The sequence below is a fragment of the Caenorhabditis remanei genome, chromosome X (genome assembly GCF_010183535.1).
Source record: "Caenorhabditis remanei strain PX506 chromosome X, whole genome shotgun sequence".
Classification (NCBI taxonomy): Eukaryota; Metazoa; Nematoda; class Chromadorea; order Rhabditida; family Rhabditidae; genus Caenorhabditis; species Caenorhabditis remanei.
In genome coordinates this window covers 13,219,237-13,233,969 of record NC_071333.1, presented here as the reverse complement: position 1 = coordinate 13,233,969, position 14,733 = coordinate 13,219,237, and the positions used below count along the sequence as shown (strand labels likewise).

General features: G+C 36.1%; 2 protein-coding genes across 2 annotated transcripts; one reads left to right on the top strand and one right to left on the bottom strand.

Annotated features, from left to right (window-relative positions):
- Positions 1-2,324: 2,324 nt before the first annotated feature.
- GCK72_024621 (uncharacterized protein) lies at positions 2,325-7,063 on the bottom strand (the record flags this gene model as incomplete). The annotated part of the gene is made up of 14 exons (XM_053735960.1): positions 2,325-2,455; positions 2,507-2,657; positions 2,710-2,880; positions 2,932-3,054; positions 4,007-4,144; positions 4,380-4,493; positions 4,555-4,657; positions 4,707-4,813; positions 4,862-5,002; positions 5,145-5,245; positions 5,402-5,477; positions 5,714-5,823; positions 5,881-6,076; positions 7,031-7,063. The coding sequence occupies 14 exons, from the start codon at positions 7,061-7,063 to the stop codon at positions 2,325-2,327; spliced, it is 1,695 nt and encodes a 564-aa protein (XP_053579526.1).
- Positions 7,064-11,461: 4,398 nt separating this feature from the next.
- Positions 11,462-14,446, top strand: GCK72_024620 (uncharacterized protein; the record flags this gene model as incomplete). Its single annotated transcript, XM_053735959.1, has 10 exons — positions 11,462-11,566; positions 12,415-12,600; positions 12,971-13,091; positions 13,136-13,374; positions 13,427-13,552; positions 13,602-13,721; positions 13,768-13,919; positions 13,971-14,089; positions 14,136-14,323; positions 14,369-14,446. The coding sequence occupies 10 exons, from the start codon at positions 11,462-11,464 to the stop codon at positions 14,444-14,446; spliced, it is 1,434 nt and encodes a 477-aa protein (XP_053579525.1).
- Between the last annotated feature and the right edge of the window lie 287 nt (positions 14,447-14,733).

Genomic DNA, 14,733 nt, shown 5'->3' with positions numbered 1-14,733 from the left:
ATTTATATACATTGGAAAAATAATCAGTAAAAAGTTATCATATTTCACAGAAATGGTGTTGCTTTTTGTACACCTGAATATACTAACTGGGCATTGTCAAATAAAAAACGATGAGTAAGAGGAAATAACTACAAACTAAAATTTTTTTGCGGTTCTCGTGTCTCTCGCACAATTTCCACGTCTCTACACAGATGACGTCGATAAGATGAAAAGATGAGAGAATGAGAAGAATAAGAAAAGGACAGTTCAGACCTGTGCGGCATTTGAGAAAAAGATTGAAAAGGACGAAGAGGGACAACGAACCGAAAGAGAGAAGAAAATATGAAAGAGAATAAAAGAGAAAAAAGAAGAAAGAGGAGGAGGTCGATCGCGCGATCCGAATATTTGTCCAACTGAGGCACCGAATAGTGTACTCATGAGGACTGAGGTGGTCTGAACAAATGAATGACTTTTGGATGTGTACTGTGAGATTCCTGTTGTGAAAATTCTGTAATCTTTGAAAATCTAAAGCTGGATCATGTTTTTTTTGAAAAATAAAGAAGGAGACAATAATTCTTCAGTTTTTAGAAACAGGTGCATTTACTAAGCGATTCAGTTATTCTGAGAATTGCTTTCAACTTTCTTACGTGTCTAGAAGTCAATTAAAGGTTTTACATATAGTGAAAGACACGAGACAGAACAAATATCAGTGATTTGAAGAAGGAAGTGTATGATAAAGCAATTTTCTCCTAAATTGGAAGGAAATAATTAGATTTGTAATGTTTATTTTCATGAGCGTAGAAGATTTCGAGACAAGTCAAATCAAATCTTTAGAACAAACTAATGTACAACAGAAATTAATAAAATAATTCAAAATTGAAACTTTATGAATGCTCTATTTTCCCTCTCCCCATTCATTCATGTTTTCTTCCAATTTTCTGTTTCTGTACTTGTCTGTTAGTAATGGAAAGTCATAATGATTTAGAGAGATGTAATAAATTATTAAGCAGAAGCTTTGTACGTTAAAGCTCTTAAGTGAAACCCACGCGTACCAAGTCTCCGTTTTAAAATCAGAAGAAATCAGCTTTTTCTCTCAGTGTGTTATTATGAAAAAGCAAAACATATTTGAGTTCAAATATTTAGTATGCATACCTGATTAGAATATAGAAAAAATAAAGTAAATTCAGCGTGTTTCAGGGTAAATCTCCCCAAATCTCATATTCAATAGAAGTGTTTCGTTGTTGCCAGACTTCATATTGACAAACATCCGTTTCTAAAAAAGAGTCCAACAATTGAAACATGTGTGAGACACGGGAAGAGGTTGTGTTTATCTACCCTGCTTAATACGGGGGAAAAATAAAATAAAAATAGAAACTCAGAATCAATTGAAAAAGGCGGTAGAGGAAACGGACACGCGGCCTATTTTATTGCACGATTTTGTGAATTATGCGGAAAATGATGACTCAACCCTAGTAAATGGGGGTGGCCGTTTGGGGGGTCTGATCTGTTTGAAAAACTTGTTTGAGGGTGATTACTATGTAGAGTAAGTGTAGGTGGAGTACAGTCTATAAAGGTTTTCAGACTTTTCTGCAGAAAAACAAGAACATTCTGATTATGTGCAGGTGGTCACAAAATTGCGGTGTGAAATCATTCCACTGGTATTTGTTTGGATGCTTTGCATTTAAACAAATTTACAGATTTTGAAATTATGCAATGAGCTCAAATTTTCTTAATAATCATCTATTCAAATTTGAAAAAAACTTATGCAGAATCTTATCGTCTTTGTGTATTCAGAATTATAATTATAAAGCTCACATTGTTCACATTTTTTTAGTCCTCGCATCATTACATATTGTACCCAAAACGTTTTTCATGCACAAAAATATGAAACTGACGTCAATAAAACAGAATTTAAAAGCCTTTCTGAAAGGATCAACAAAATCTGTCGGTTTAACTTACAAATGCCGCTTTAGAACAGAACTCACATGCAAGTATAGACGGAAACCACAATTAGAAGTCAGAAGAAATCTGATCGGAAATGTAGTTTTTCTATGACAAGTTCAAAAATAACTTCACAATTTTGAGAGTTCAAAAATAGCTCTTCTGAAAACTAGCATATGTACGAACTATTGTACAATCTTGCCAATAATAGAAAAACGTCATATGACAGTGGGAAATCAAAAAATTAATTTATTTATGTGTCTTCAAAATAACTAATATTTACTAAGGTCTCCTGTTCTTTTGGAAATGCTACAAAAACAGAAAAATCCAGACAGACAGAAAAATGAACGAGGAACCTAAAAATTTCCAGGAATGCACTTAACAAAACAAAAAGTTTATAAAAATCAGAAGACAATGTCGATATCTCCATTTTGCTTTAATTCCTCCACACTTTTCCTGAATTCTTGTCTAGCCACTTGATTGTTGAGCAATTTGTTGGCTTCTAACAAACTTTCGAATTCTTGGTATTCTTCATCTGTGAGGTTGTATGGATATGGTTATCAAAGGTTCAAAATAGTTTAGTTACCGTAAGGCTTCAAGAGTGCAAGATTTGTACGTAATTGGCCATTTGCTAGAGATGCATAGTCTTTCATTTTTTGCAATTTGGTGATCTGCTCTTCCAATTGAGTAACCTTGATTTGCCAATTTTCAATCTCCACGTCCAATTGTCTTATGCTCTACAACAAAATTAAGGTTTGAAATCTTCCTGCTAATTATCATATCACTAACATCAAAATTCACACTTTTAGCAAATCCTTTCAAAATCTTCCACTGCTCGTTTAGTCGATCACATTCCAAACCATTTTCCTTGATCTGATTAGTGAGCATATTCCGTTCATTCTCCAATATAAGACGTTTCTCGCGCAACTCCAGAACATCTCCTCTTGACGTCACCAAATCCTGATTATTGAGTAGGATGTAAGCTATTTAGAAACCTTCGAAAACTCTTACCAACGGAAAATTATTTTGTGATTTCTGCTGGGACGACTGTAGTTTGTCATTATCCTCTTTTCGAGCTTTTTGGATCAGTTCCTGCGCCTTCGTAGTATAAAACTCGATATCCGTCTTCCGGAGCTGCAATTTCGATGAATGAGGCTAGTCAGATTTCAAGTGGCTTGGTATCGAGAAAGACAGAGGGAGTATCTCAAGTAAGTTCTCAACACTAACAAGTACTGGAATATTTTGGAGACGCGGCTTCAAACGATCTATTAATTTGGTTATTGGTACTTTTACTACGAGGAGTCTATTTATGCCATCAAAACCGGCTAAATGTCTTCGCGAGCCGAGATATGAGATCTCAAACTTTTTCACATGGATTTCCTAATCCGCTGCAGATACGCCACCGTGCGGTCCCATTTGTGTTTCCAAGCGATTTACCTGTGCTTGTACGTTGGAAACGTGAAAAAATCTTCGCCTATACTCCGGTTACCAAGTTTGAGATTTAGAATAGTTGTTCTCTCGTTGTGAGTATGAGTACCATATAATATTAACTTTTAAATTTTATTAAATAATTGAAATAAGCTAACTTGGAATATTACAGTCGAGACTAAAAATATCTTAAGCTACTACTTATTCTGAACATTGAACATCAAACTTGATATATCCAGTAATACCGTAACATCAAGTGTTTAGAAAACGACCAAAGAACATCTCCTTCCCATGTTTGTGTATCATTATTTATCATCATGCTGATTCATCGCCTATCTCACCAGTAGTTATCTCAACTTTTGATCCGTTTGAACGCTTTCCCATAAGTCAAAAAAACTCGCGTCATCGCTTCATTTCTAAAAATCGCCGCCTCTTTTGCATGCTTCGCGCACAAGTGCGCTGCGCAGAGAGATCAGAAAATAGATTTTTGTGACTGTATAAGGAGGCGTTTGGCCTGTTTGAAAACACCGACTATCACATCACACCTATCACAATGATCATAGAAACAGTCATTCTGATTTGCATCATCAAATGGATCGCTGCGGTCAAAATGTTATATATGTTGGTTTTCATCTTCTCTGTGATCAGATTTACTTACCTGAATGTTCTCTTTTAGCCATTTGACATCTCGGGTCAAAGCGTGTGATTCTTGTCGTTGACCACTAACTATTCCTTCCAGTTCTTTCAGCTCATGGGTCAAAACTCGTTGAGCTTCTTGTTCTGTATCCCGTAAGATCTGCAAACCGTTGTTGTTACACAAAGAGAAATATTAATATTTAATAGTTCTCACAGAACAATAAAAACGCGAAGCGAAGACATCAGTTCCAATATTCACTGTTGTAGTAAAATAATTTTTTCCAATATCTATTCTTACACTTTTACAGTACATTTTAGGTCTCGTTATGCAATAATTCAAACACTGTCCACAATTTCCTCAAGTGTTTTAAAAATTGTCTTATTTCAAAGATCACCTTTTTCCTACTCTCGTTCATTTTCGAATACTCCGGAAATTCGTCAACGTCGTCTTCAAACTCAACGAGTTGATTTGGGGTTCCACTTGTTCGCGAACTTTTGTATGTTATTGGCTGAAACGAAATGTTATTTCAATAACTTTCTCCGTCCTTCGATTTTCCACTTAACGCGTACCTCCTTCACATCACTGTTTCTACTGACCGGAATCTCCAGTCTCTCAACCAAATTGTGATTCAAACTCATTGATGCCGAATAGGCGGCGTACATCGGGGTATGTCTGAAATGTTGTGTTCATTATTACCGTACTGTTGAACTTTAACACAAACGATTGTAAATCAGCATAGTCCTTTGCTATTCTCAGCTGTTTTTGTTTTTCCTTGTTTGCCGTTTCTGCGGATTGTAGTCTTCCGAGTAGTTGGATCTTTTGGTTCACCTGAAAATGTCATCAAAATGAAAATATTCGACACCGTATCCCCTAAACCTTTTCTGACTCTTCAGCCAGTTCAAATTCTTTAAGACGGATTTTGTCTTCCATTGAGTCCCACGCCTTTTCCATTGCTTCCAGTTTTTGCACTTCCTCTTCTTTGCTCTTATCTTCGAACACACGTTCTGAATCCTGATTCTGGAAAACATTGGAATCAGGTATGTCAATAATATGATTGCATGCTCAATAGTTGTTTCCAAGTTGTGAAAAAGTATGATCCGCTTTTTTTTCTGTGTTCGTCAATACTCGATCCCTTTTATTATGTACGTAATAAAATTACCGTATTTCTAGATATCTGAGCGCTCATGCGTCTGTTTCTTGACCGTTGATCTCTGAGAGCTTTTTCAGCCTGCCTGAAATTCGCACGGCCTCTTGACGTTCCTGAAAATAACATTTTGATTTTTTTCGAACATTTCCTTTGTCGTGTAAAACGGGCGCTCTTTATTCATGCAAAGATCAAACGTTGGAATCTTTCTACCGTGTTATGCAAAGCCTCTAACACTTTCATGATCTACTTTTCTGCGAACTCCCACTCACCTATCTGAATATCCTCCAATCGCCTTTGGTTGATAAAAACATCGTCAATCAATCGGGTTAAATATTGCTCCAATGTCTGAAAATGCATCTACCAGTTTGCAAATCCCGTATTTATGCTTCCGAACAAGAGTCTACTTTAAAACAGATAAGTCAAGTATAGCGTCAATCGAGACCACTTAAGAATGATTGAACGGAAAAATCAGAAATACTTATTCTGAAATACTTATTCTGAAATCAGAAAGTGCTCTGGAGGACTGAACGCAGATAAAACTACAAAATAAAAAAGTAGGGCGGATAAAGTAGTGTGGGTACCTTTTCCGTTCTCATATCAGTGTCGAATGCAGACTCCAATAGTCGAAACTCCTTTTCGTCTGACTCAGCATCAGTCCCCAGTTGATTCACATTTTTTGATATTTCTTCATCTGGAAATTTTGTATTTGAGTCTGAAAACGTTTATTTTGAATTGAAATATCACTCACACTTTTCTCTGAGACCTTTTTCAAGTTCCGTTTCATGTGTTAAATCGTCATACAGTTTCTCCTCTTTTCCATCAAGCGTCGTCCATTGTTGCACAGCCTCATTCATTTCATTGTTCTTTTGTTGTTGCAATAAGAAGCTTGTTTCGGCATTCTGCTCGAGTTTTGAGAACATTTGATCAATTTCATCACTTTGCGCCTGCAAAAAACTATTTGAATTGAACTTTTAAAGTCTGCACTTTTTTTGTATTTCAAAAACAGATACATTCCAATTGAAGACAGCTGTTCAAATTTTTTTTCGTCATGAGCGCATGCGCTTACTATGACTACAAATCTATCTCTTTCACATTTTTCCGCATTAACCTCTCTGAAAACTATCTTCTCCCCCTTCTAACTGGTTTTTTTCATACTCTCTATCAAACAATGTATTTCAAAAATCAGTAGAAGTAGTGAAACCATCATTTTTCCAACTTGTCGACATTTTTCTCAACATTGTGGTCTTTTCCTCTTCCCGATTGTTTGAAGTCTCGTGTCAGTCAACAATGGGAGGTGATATGAAAAAGATCTGTTCCAATCTTTTCTATTCTATTTCTTACTTTTTTTTCTTCTTGTTCCTATTGTGTTTCTAAAGATGAAAAACTAGCATTTGATAACAAATAGCATGTCGGTGCGGTTATCAGTCACGTTGTTAAGATTTGAACGATGGAGTTTGCAACTTTTAAAAATCAATTATTGATAAAAGCCGTTGAGACACATTTCTGTGTGGTCTAGGCAGGTAATACATATTTTGTCCAGTAACTATACTTTCTAGATACTTTCTAGAAGTTCATTTTCTTTTGACCATATACATCAAAGTTATTATTTTAGTTTAAACTTGAGTAAAAGATATTACCGTTAAATTTGAAGCTTCCGTTTCTATTCGACTTTTCTCCGCTTTCAATTTTGCCGTTTTTTTGCAAATTTGTTCATATTCACTGCATTTCTTATCAAGTTGTTTTCGTTTTCCTTCAGTCTAAAAACACAAATGATTACTTTTTTCTCCATAATCAACTATTCCCAGAATCTTTAGTTTCACCTGCTGTAAAAGCTGCTGAGTATTTTCTGAAGTTGTTGGTAGACTTGTGTTTTCCGCTTGTGCTATTCTAGCCGTTACCCGTGCACGTTTTACAGTTGTTGAAGTGGACATAATATCACAGTAGTAGAATGAAAGACAAAATGGGATTTCGAACAAAAAAAAGCCGGCGAACGTACTAAATGTCGTCCGCCGGCGTGCTTTTGGAGGATGTGTTTAGTGCTGTCGCTGCTGCCAGGATCGTTGCTAGGCGAGTGAGAGCTAATGTTGCATATGCGTCAACGCACAACACTAAAAATATTATAAAAATCCATGAAATTATTTCCGCTCCGTCAGTTGTGCCAAAACGTTAGGCATAAAAAAGGACGAAGGTCTGTCAGAAATAAAACACTTGAAACTGATAAAATATCGTAGAAACTGTATAACACGATACGAATTATGAAACTTATGACGAACATAAAAACCGATGTCTTCTTACGTATTGCTCTTTTACGACCAATTTTCTCAGAAGATGTAAACAGGTATAGTACAATTTCAGTCTAGAAACTTCCGGTCACAATCTTAAAGTGGGCATGAGAGCTTCAGTAATACCCCCATTACCCTTCATTTTCATCAAAGTTTGTTTAATAAAGTCAACAAAAAGTGCAAACGGTTAGACTCGTCACGTGGCAAACGACTTGGAAAGCAAACCAAACGTTTGAAAAAATTGAAAATTTATTCTTTTGGCTTTTCCCTCACTTGATTATTTCAAAGATCATCTTTTGACTCATTGTGAAGAAAAATGAACGGCCGTGAACACCAGACAAAGTAGAAAGACAGACCGGATTAGGTCTATTCATTTTTTTTCTGCAAAAAATGAAGAGCTAGCGCGTCATTTTTTGTTAAGGGAGGTACGGAAGTTTTGCGAACAAGCTTTCATTCTGTGTTTTGGTTAACGATTTTTGAACAATTTGCATTTGAATAGACTGTGCAGATATGCTCTAGAATTTACAAAGTTTGCAAACTCTTAGTTTTTTTGTAAGTTTTCTGGAAAATGTTATGCGGATACTATTTTTCAAATTTCTATTATTTCTTGTTTCCTGTCTAGGAAGAACTATCCAGATGATAATATCCTTGAAATACCGGTCCAGTAACACAATTTAAAATATCTGATTTAATTTTTTGTCATCAGTTTTCATAAATTTCGGGCTTAATATTTGAAGTCGAAAAAACTCGATCTCGTCACTTTTCTGTGTTTGACTTCTGAAAATAATAGTGATTTTCTATAAGTGACTCAATTTACTGTTATTTAGTTTATAATTTATTCGTTTACCTTCACCTTGTTTTTTTTTTTTTTTTTGTGACTGGTGGCGGAAAACTAATTTGAAGAAATGTCTAACTAGTTTACGAAAAATTGAATTGAATTATCACATGGTGTAAAGTGAGACAGACTTCTCTCACTGAATATTTCGATTACCCGTGAAACGTGTGTGACTAAAGCATAGAATAAAGTATGAGACTATTGAAACAACCCTATTTTATTTTATGTGCATTAGTCTACATGTCACAATAAGACCACAATTTTCGGGTCGCTGAGAAATCGACCCGCAGTTGAGAATTAGTTGAGCGGTGCAATGAATGCGCGCTGTATTCCTACTTGCTCGGCGGTTCTACCGAGTTGTTGTCTACCATTTTTCCGAAACATAAATTTTGTGACCCAGTTGGTCTGTGCAATGACTGTTCAGTCGCGTCGCGTGCTTTCAACGTCATGTAACACGTGAACAGGCCCTCTTCCCCTCGTTTCTTTTACCTCCCTGGTTCTCTCAAAAAATACAGTCTGCGGTCACAAAAAAGTTGGAGAGGAAGTTGCGAGAAAACTCTTTCTTTCTCTTGTTCACTCACTCCTTTCATTTTTTTTTTCCAATTTTACTCATTCTCTCCCTCGTTTTTTGTTATTTTTTCACATTTGTCATCATTTTTTGACTGAAATGTTTTTGTCTATCTTTTGACAAGCCATATGGTAAATCTGTTATCGAAAATATGATAAGATTACGAGAAAGTGTGAATAAAAAAATTTGCAACAATACTCATAGTTAGGTGGGCATGTTTGAAATATTTTATGTGTATAGAAAATTCTAGTGACGTGGAGAAAATGGGAGTTTATGAATAAGAGTTACAATAAGTTGACCAATCTCAATTTCTATCCTGGTAACAAGTGCTTCTCGCATGGAATTTTTGATATTTTTTGAGAACTAATTTTAATTTTACACACCTTACTGTTTTACTGTCGTAAAACAAAAAAAATTGTTGAATTTGTATGCAATCTATTTTTTCGATCTCTCACCCGTGGAAGTCAATAGTCAATTCTTTGTATACAGCCACCGAGTTTGTTGTTATTGCAACCAGTGGTTTCCGAGGTTTCCACTATTACAAATCCTATTTTCCGAGATTTGGCTGGTTTTGTCATCTAGCAATATTAGTCTACGTACTACCTCGTGCTTTTTTCAAGAAATTAGTCATGCTGAGAACGTTCATTCCACTTTCTCAGCAGAAGAATTAACTTGCAACCGTCAATTTTCGAAAGCAGCCACTGTTCTCAATCCCCCTACAATTGAGACCGTCACACGTCAGCTTCCTTCCTGTCTCGTATAAAATCAGAGGGTTATGAGTTTTCACTCATTTCCGTTGTTCATTTTCAAAAAACACACTAGTCACCAGTTTGTCATTGACATGAGTTTTCGCAGACGTCTTGTTTTTTCTTAAATTAACTATATTTTTTGAAAGACTATCAATTTTTTCTTGTAAGTTATTCTTGTGATAATGTGCATACAAAAAAATCAGTTTTCAATCTAACCATACATGCCACGGGGCTGGGCCGATTTCCACATTTTTACTGCCGCTGCCCGGGTTGGCCCGGTCGGCTCGGGTATAACGACTTCTTACCGAAAAACATGTTTCTTCCAACAGTAATTTTTGAAAAAGGAGGTTTTGGGGCATTTCGAGCTATAATTCGAGTGAATTAGCGAGTTTCGGAAAATTGTTTCATCCGGGCCGGTCCGTCAAATGACAAATATGAATTTAACAGACCTGCTTACCTATTTTAAAACTTACTTTTCTTCACTAATACCACCACTCTCTAAAATTTTCAATGTCCAGAAATTTCTCGAATTCCGTACACTTCATACTTCTCCTATTTTCTTATCAACTTCTTATCTGTACCTGACGACCTTTGTACTGCTGTTTGTAGTGGATAGTAGTGATTCTTGTGGACGAAAATATTGGAGTGTCCTTTTAGTTTTTCGAGACTTTAGATTTCGATATAAAATATTCGATTGGAAGCAGACATAACTTTATGATTCAGAAATTCCCACCTCATACAATTTTGCACACAAAAAGTGATTAGAAAGTGCAGTATCAATGTGAAAAATCAAAGTCGTAATTGTCTAAGACGCTGATTCATACTGCATTTCCAGCAAGTGTCTAGTTTGCAGGTTTGCAGACATTGAATATTAAATAATTTTTCCTTCGAAAATTAATTTTATGAGTGCTGAAGTGACTACGGTAGTATTTTTTTTTTACTGCGGTCTATTCCTCTGCCGTCTCTTGTCTTTTTCGTATTTCAATCTCTCTCTAAGTCAGTCACAAAATGTGGGCACAAACTCCAAAATGTGGTCAAAGAAATTGGAAAAGCGGATCAAGATTTGTCTGTAGTGTCTGAATATCTGAGAAAAACAGGTGGTGTACTATATTTTTACCCTGAAGATACTCCTGATATTAGCTTCAGAGGAAAAGCACAAATACAAAAGATCAATACCTCCTCACAAAATTTTGTGACTATTGTGTCAGTCTAGTTTTCATTTTATTTCCGACCACCAGACTCACCCAATCAGCCTATCGTACAGACAATGTTCCCAACTTTGAAAAAAATAACAAGCAAGGTTTTTCAGTCGTTGACCCGGGTTAGGCAAAATGTGGGTGGTGGAAGAAACAAGATTATGGACAGATGATGTCATGGGTGTCGTGTCAATAGACTGTAATCGATTGAGAAATCATGTTTTTCTCAACTATCACGTTCAACTGTTTCAGATTCTGTCAGTTTATGTAATATTCATATTAGGACGTTAGTTTGTGCAGCAAAGGTCCATCGGACTGCTTTTTCCCTGAAAATTCTACCAACGTGCAATTCTATAAAACTTCAAAACTTTAACCTGTAAAAAAGACCAGAGAGTAATTCGAAAACATTGAATATGAAATTTCAGTTTTCAGTGTAATTCTAGATGTTGGATAGAACGTTGAAATTAAAATGAACATTGGAAGCTTGTCAAGTCTAACAGAAGAACAAAAAATGAAGCAAAGTAAACAAACAAACGTCAACGCTAAAAATTGCCCAATCTCTAAAGATTGTTTTACACTTTCATATCTCTCTCTTCTTTTTTCTTTTTCCATTTTTGCGTATGCTTCGGCGGCCTCGAATTACATAAGTTTTTGTGTCTATACGTATTTCAAACCCACTATTCTTCGATTCATTTATAGATGTCCTCCTACTGGGAAACCATGAACTGCACTCATCTGGATAAGTCCAACAAACTGCTACACCCTTCACCGCCAATGTGGATCAACCGTGATTCTATGAACTGGGTCAGTTTATTATCTTTATAGGCGAATAGACACAGAGAGACCGTAGGCCACAGTGGTCAGCTGTATTTTACCGATACTCATCTTATGGACCATCAACGAAACAATAGACACACCAGTTCAGTATCAAAAACATATTCACATTCAACCTGTATCCTTTTGATCCCGATGTTTCGCAAAAACCAGCAAACCGTGTGAAGACCACAAATGACCATTTTCTAGAACTAATATAGTAATTGTGAGTTTACACATCATTTTTGTAAATGACTTCTGATAAGCTATGATCATATGGAGGACACGTGTAGTTTGAGACTTGTAGCTAGCATTTCTTAGAATGTGAAACATTGACACTTCTCATTTGGCGGGTGTACTTTTGGAAATTTAATCTAGAATTTTAGTCATAGCCAACGTAGTTATATAAAATTATTGTAGCATATGATAGTATTATCTGATTTTTATAATTCACTCAACCCAAAGACTTTCACACGCGCCAAGCCTCTATTTTAGTAGCCATATTCTTTGAAAATCAAGTTGCTGATCACAAATCAAACTACGGATTGCATACACGAAACAAATATCTATTCCACTTTCTTATTTCTCCTCAGCGAGCCTAAGTTCTATTGACTCTAAGCGGAAACATGTGGAAAACGAGGAAACATAAATGAAAAACCCCAAAAAAAAACGGAAGGTACACGGGCTTGATCTTTGTATCGCGTCAAAAAGGGAATCGAGTTTGATTGTTTGATTAAATCAGAAAAGATGATTTCCTCTCATTTCTTACCGACGGTTTAAGAACATCAGTAATAGGAAATATCGTGAAAGATCTTCATATTCATCTCTTTTATATTCAGGTTGACGGAAGTTTGTCCTCACACTCTCCAATGTCTTCTGATTCCGTATCTCCGCTACGTTCGCCAGCTGAAGACACCAATATGATGGAGTGTTCCTCCAACGAACTACCCGCACCCGCACCTATTCGCAAAATTCGAAACGTTCGGAAGAGTGACAAACATCATTGCTCCGTTTGTGGAGATCGGGTTAGTCGTTCTTTTCTGGTTTCTCGGTTCAAAATGTTTCTCTCCAGTTACAATTCACATGAATTTTGTGTCGGTGTAGTGTGAGAATTTTGTGTTCAACGCATTGTAACTGTCGCAAAAATAGTGTTATCTCTTTGGCGAATAGTGGCGAGAAAGTGAGAGAGAGTAAGAGGTATAATGAGAGACAGGTATTAAAAGAATCGGGAAGAGACTAAAGATTACGATTGGCTAGCAAAGTTGTGACAGGAGGAAGGTTAATGATAGTACGCGTGTCTAAAAGGGCAGTTGACCTTATGATGGTTACAAAACAATTCCAGACAGATTTTGAATTGCACTTTTGAATGCAGTTTTTTTAATTATTTATTTTCAGCCAACCGGATATCATTATGACGTTCTCAGCTGTAATGGATGCAAGACTTTCTTCAGAAGAACAATCATTAACCATAGAAACTTTGTATGCTCAAAAGGAGGAAGCTGTCAATTCACAAAAGGTTTGTTTCTCGCTCTGAACAACTTTAGTAATCTGGTCTTCCAGATTTTCGATGTGCCTGTCGTGCCTGTCGTTTTCAAAAATGTGTTCGAGTCGGTATGAACCCATCTGCAATTCAGTTCCCAAATTCAAAACATGCTAATCATGAAACCGATGATATGGATAGTGGAGACGAAGATTCTAATCCAGCTTTACAAGATGACAAGTCTCTTGCACTGATCCCTTTTGTGGAAAGTCCAATCAGAGAAACAACAATTCACACTTATCGATGGGTAGATGACATAGTGAGTTATTTATGACCTAATAAACTAGAAAAAACCGTATACATAATTGCAGTTCCGACGAGAGGATGCAGTTTTACGACATCGTGTACCTGGAACATTGCCTGTGGAGGATGATTTTTGTTTAGGGCAATTGCTGAGGAGAAATATTCTTCTTGGAGGAGATCACGTGATTGATAGAGTAAGAATTAAAAGAATTTTCATAGTTCTCATACAGTTATTATCTTCAGAAGCCCGGAACCTTATATACCAGTGATCCTGTTAGATATTGGATGGTTGTTGATCTGCTGCTCATTGTGGAATTTGCAAAGACATTTGAAGCATTCCGAAAACTTGGAGAGCTTGATCAAGTAATAGTATTTTTGAAAAACAAAAAAAACATTCAATGCATTGCAGAAATGTCTGATATCCCACATCGGTGGTGTTCTTCATGTGGCAACACAATCATTCTACTCATATTTTGAAGCAAAATCTTGTACACTAACTTTCCCAGATGGCATCAACGCATTTGAACGGAAAATGGCAGATATGAAGAAAGATGAGAAACGGTATGTAGACTCTTGTTTTTCACAGAGTTTGCTGTATTACAGATTTTACAGCAAAGTGTTCATGAACTATTATGCGGAGATGTACAATGCACCTGTTAACGAGTTTTTGAAAAACAAAATTACTATGACGGAATACGCCTTCTTCAAATCTATCTCGCTATTTTCGCCAGGTATATACGACCTCATAATTTTAATAATTACGCCAAAAATTTTCAGATAACCTCGAAATGTCCGAGACAGGAAGGTCCATTGCAAATGAGGAAAGACAACGTCTGACTACTCTTCTCAGAAAATATCTCGTGGCGGAATATGGATTTAAAATCGGGATGAGCAGGTTTTCATTTATTTTAATGGCCATCTCAACGTTTGTTAACTACGGAGAAAAACGTCGTGATTATATTTCTGTGAGTTATAATCCAAGTGTTTTTCAAAATGAAATTTTGTTTCAGCTGATGAATCTTCTGCAATTCGACATTGCAAACATAGGAAAAGATATCTATCTCCGGAAACCAATCGACATGATGTAGTTTTTCATTGTTTTAAAGACAATACTGTAATCTCCCTCATTCCTTCATCTTTCTTTCTGATATATCATCTCCCGTTTGCTCTTCCAATCAGCCTCGATTCGATCTCCAAATTTCAATAGTACATATTTTCCCAATTCCACCTTCTCCATGTCTGATATTCAGATTTTAGTTTTTCTATGATAATCTGGACCTCAGAATATAAATAAACCTGTGATGTCTCAAAATGCGTGGAAGATTAGATGAAAATCTGTTCATCTCAATACAAAAACAACATTAAGAAAACAAAA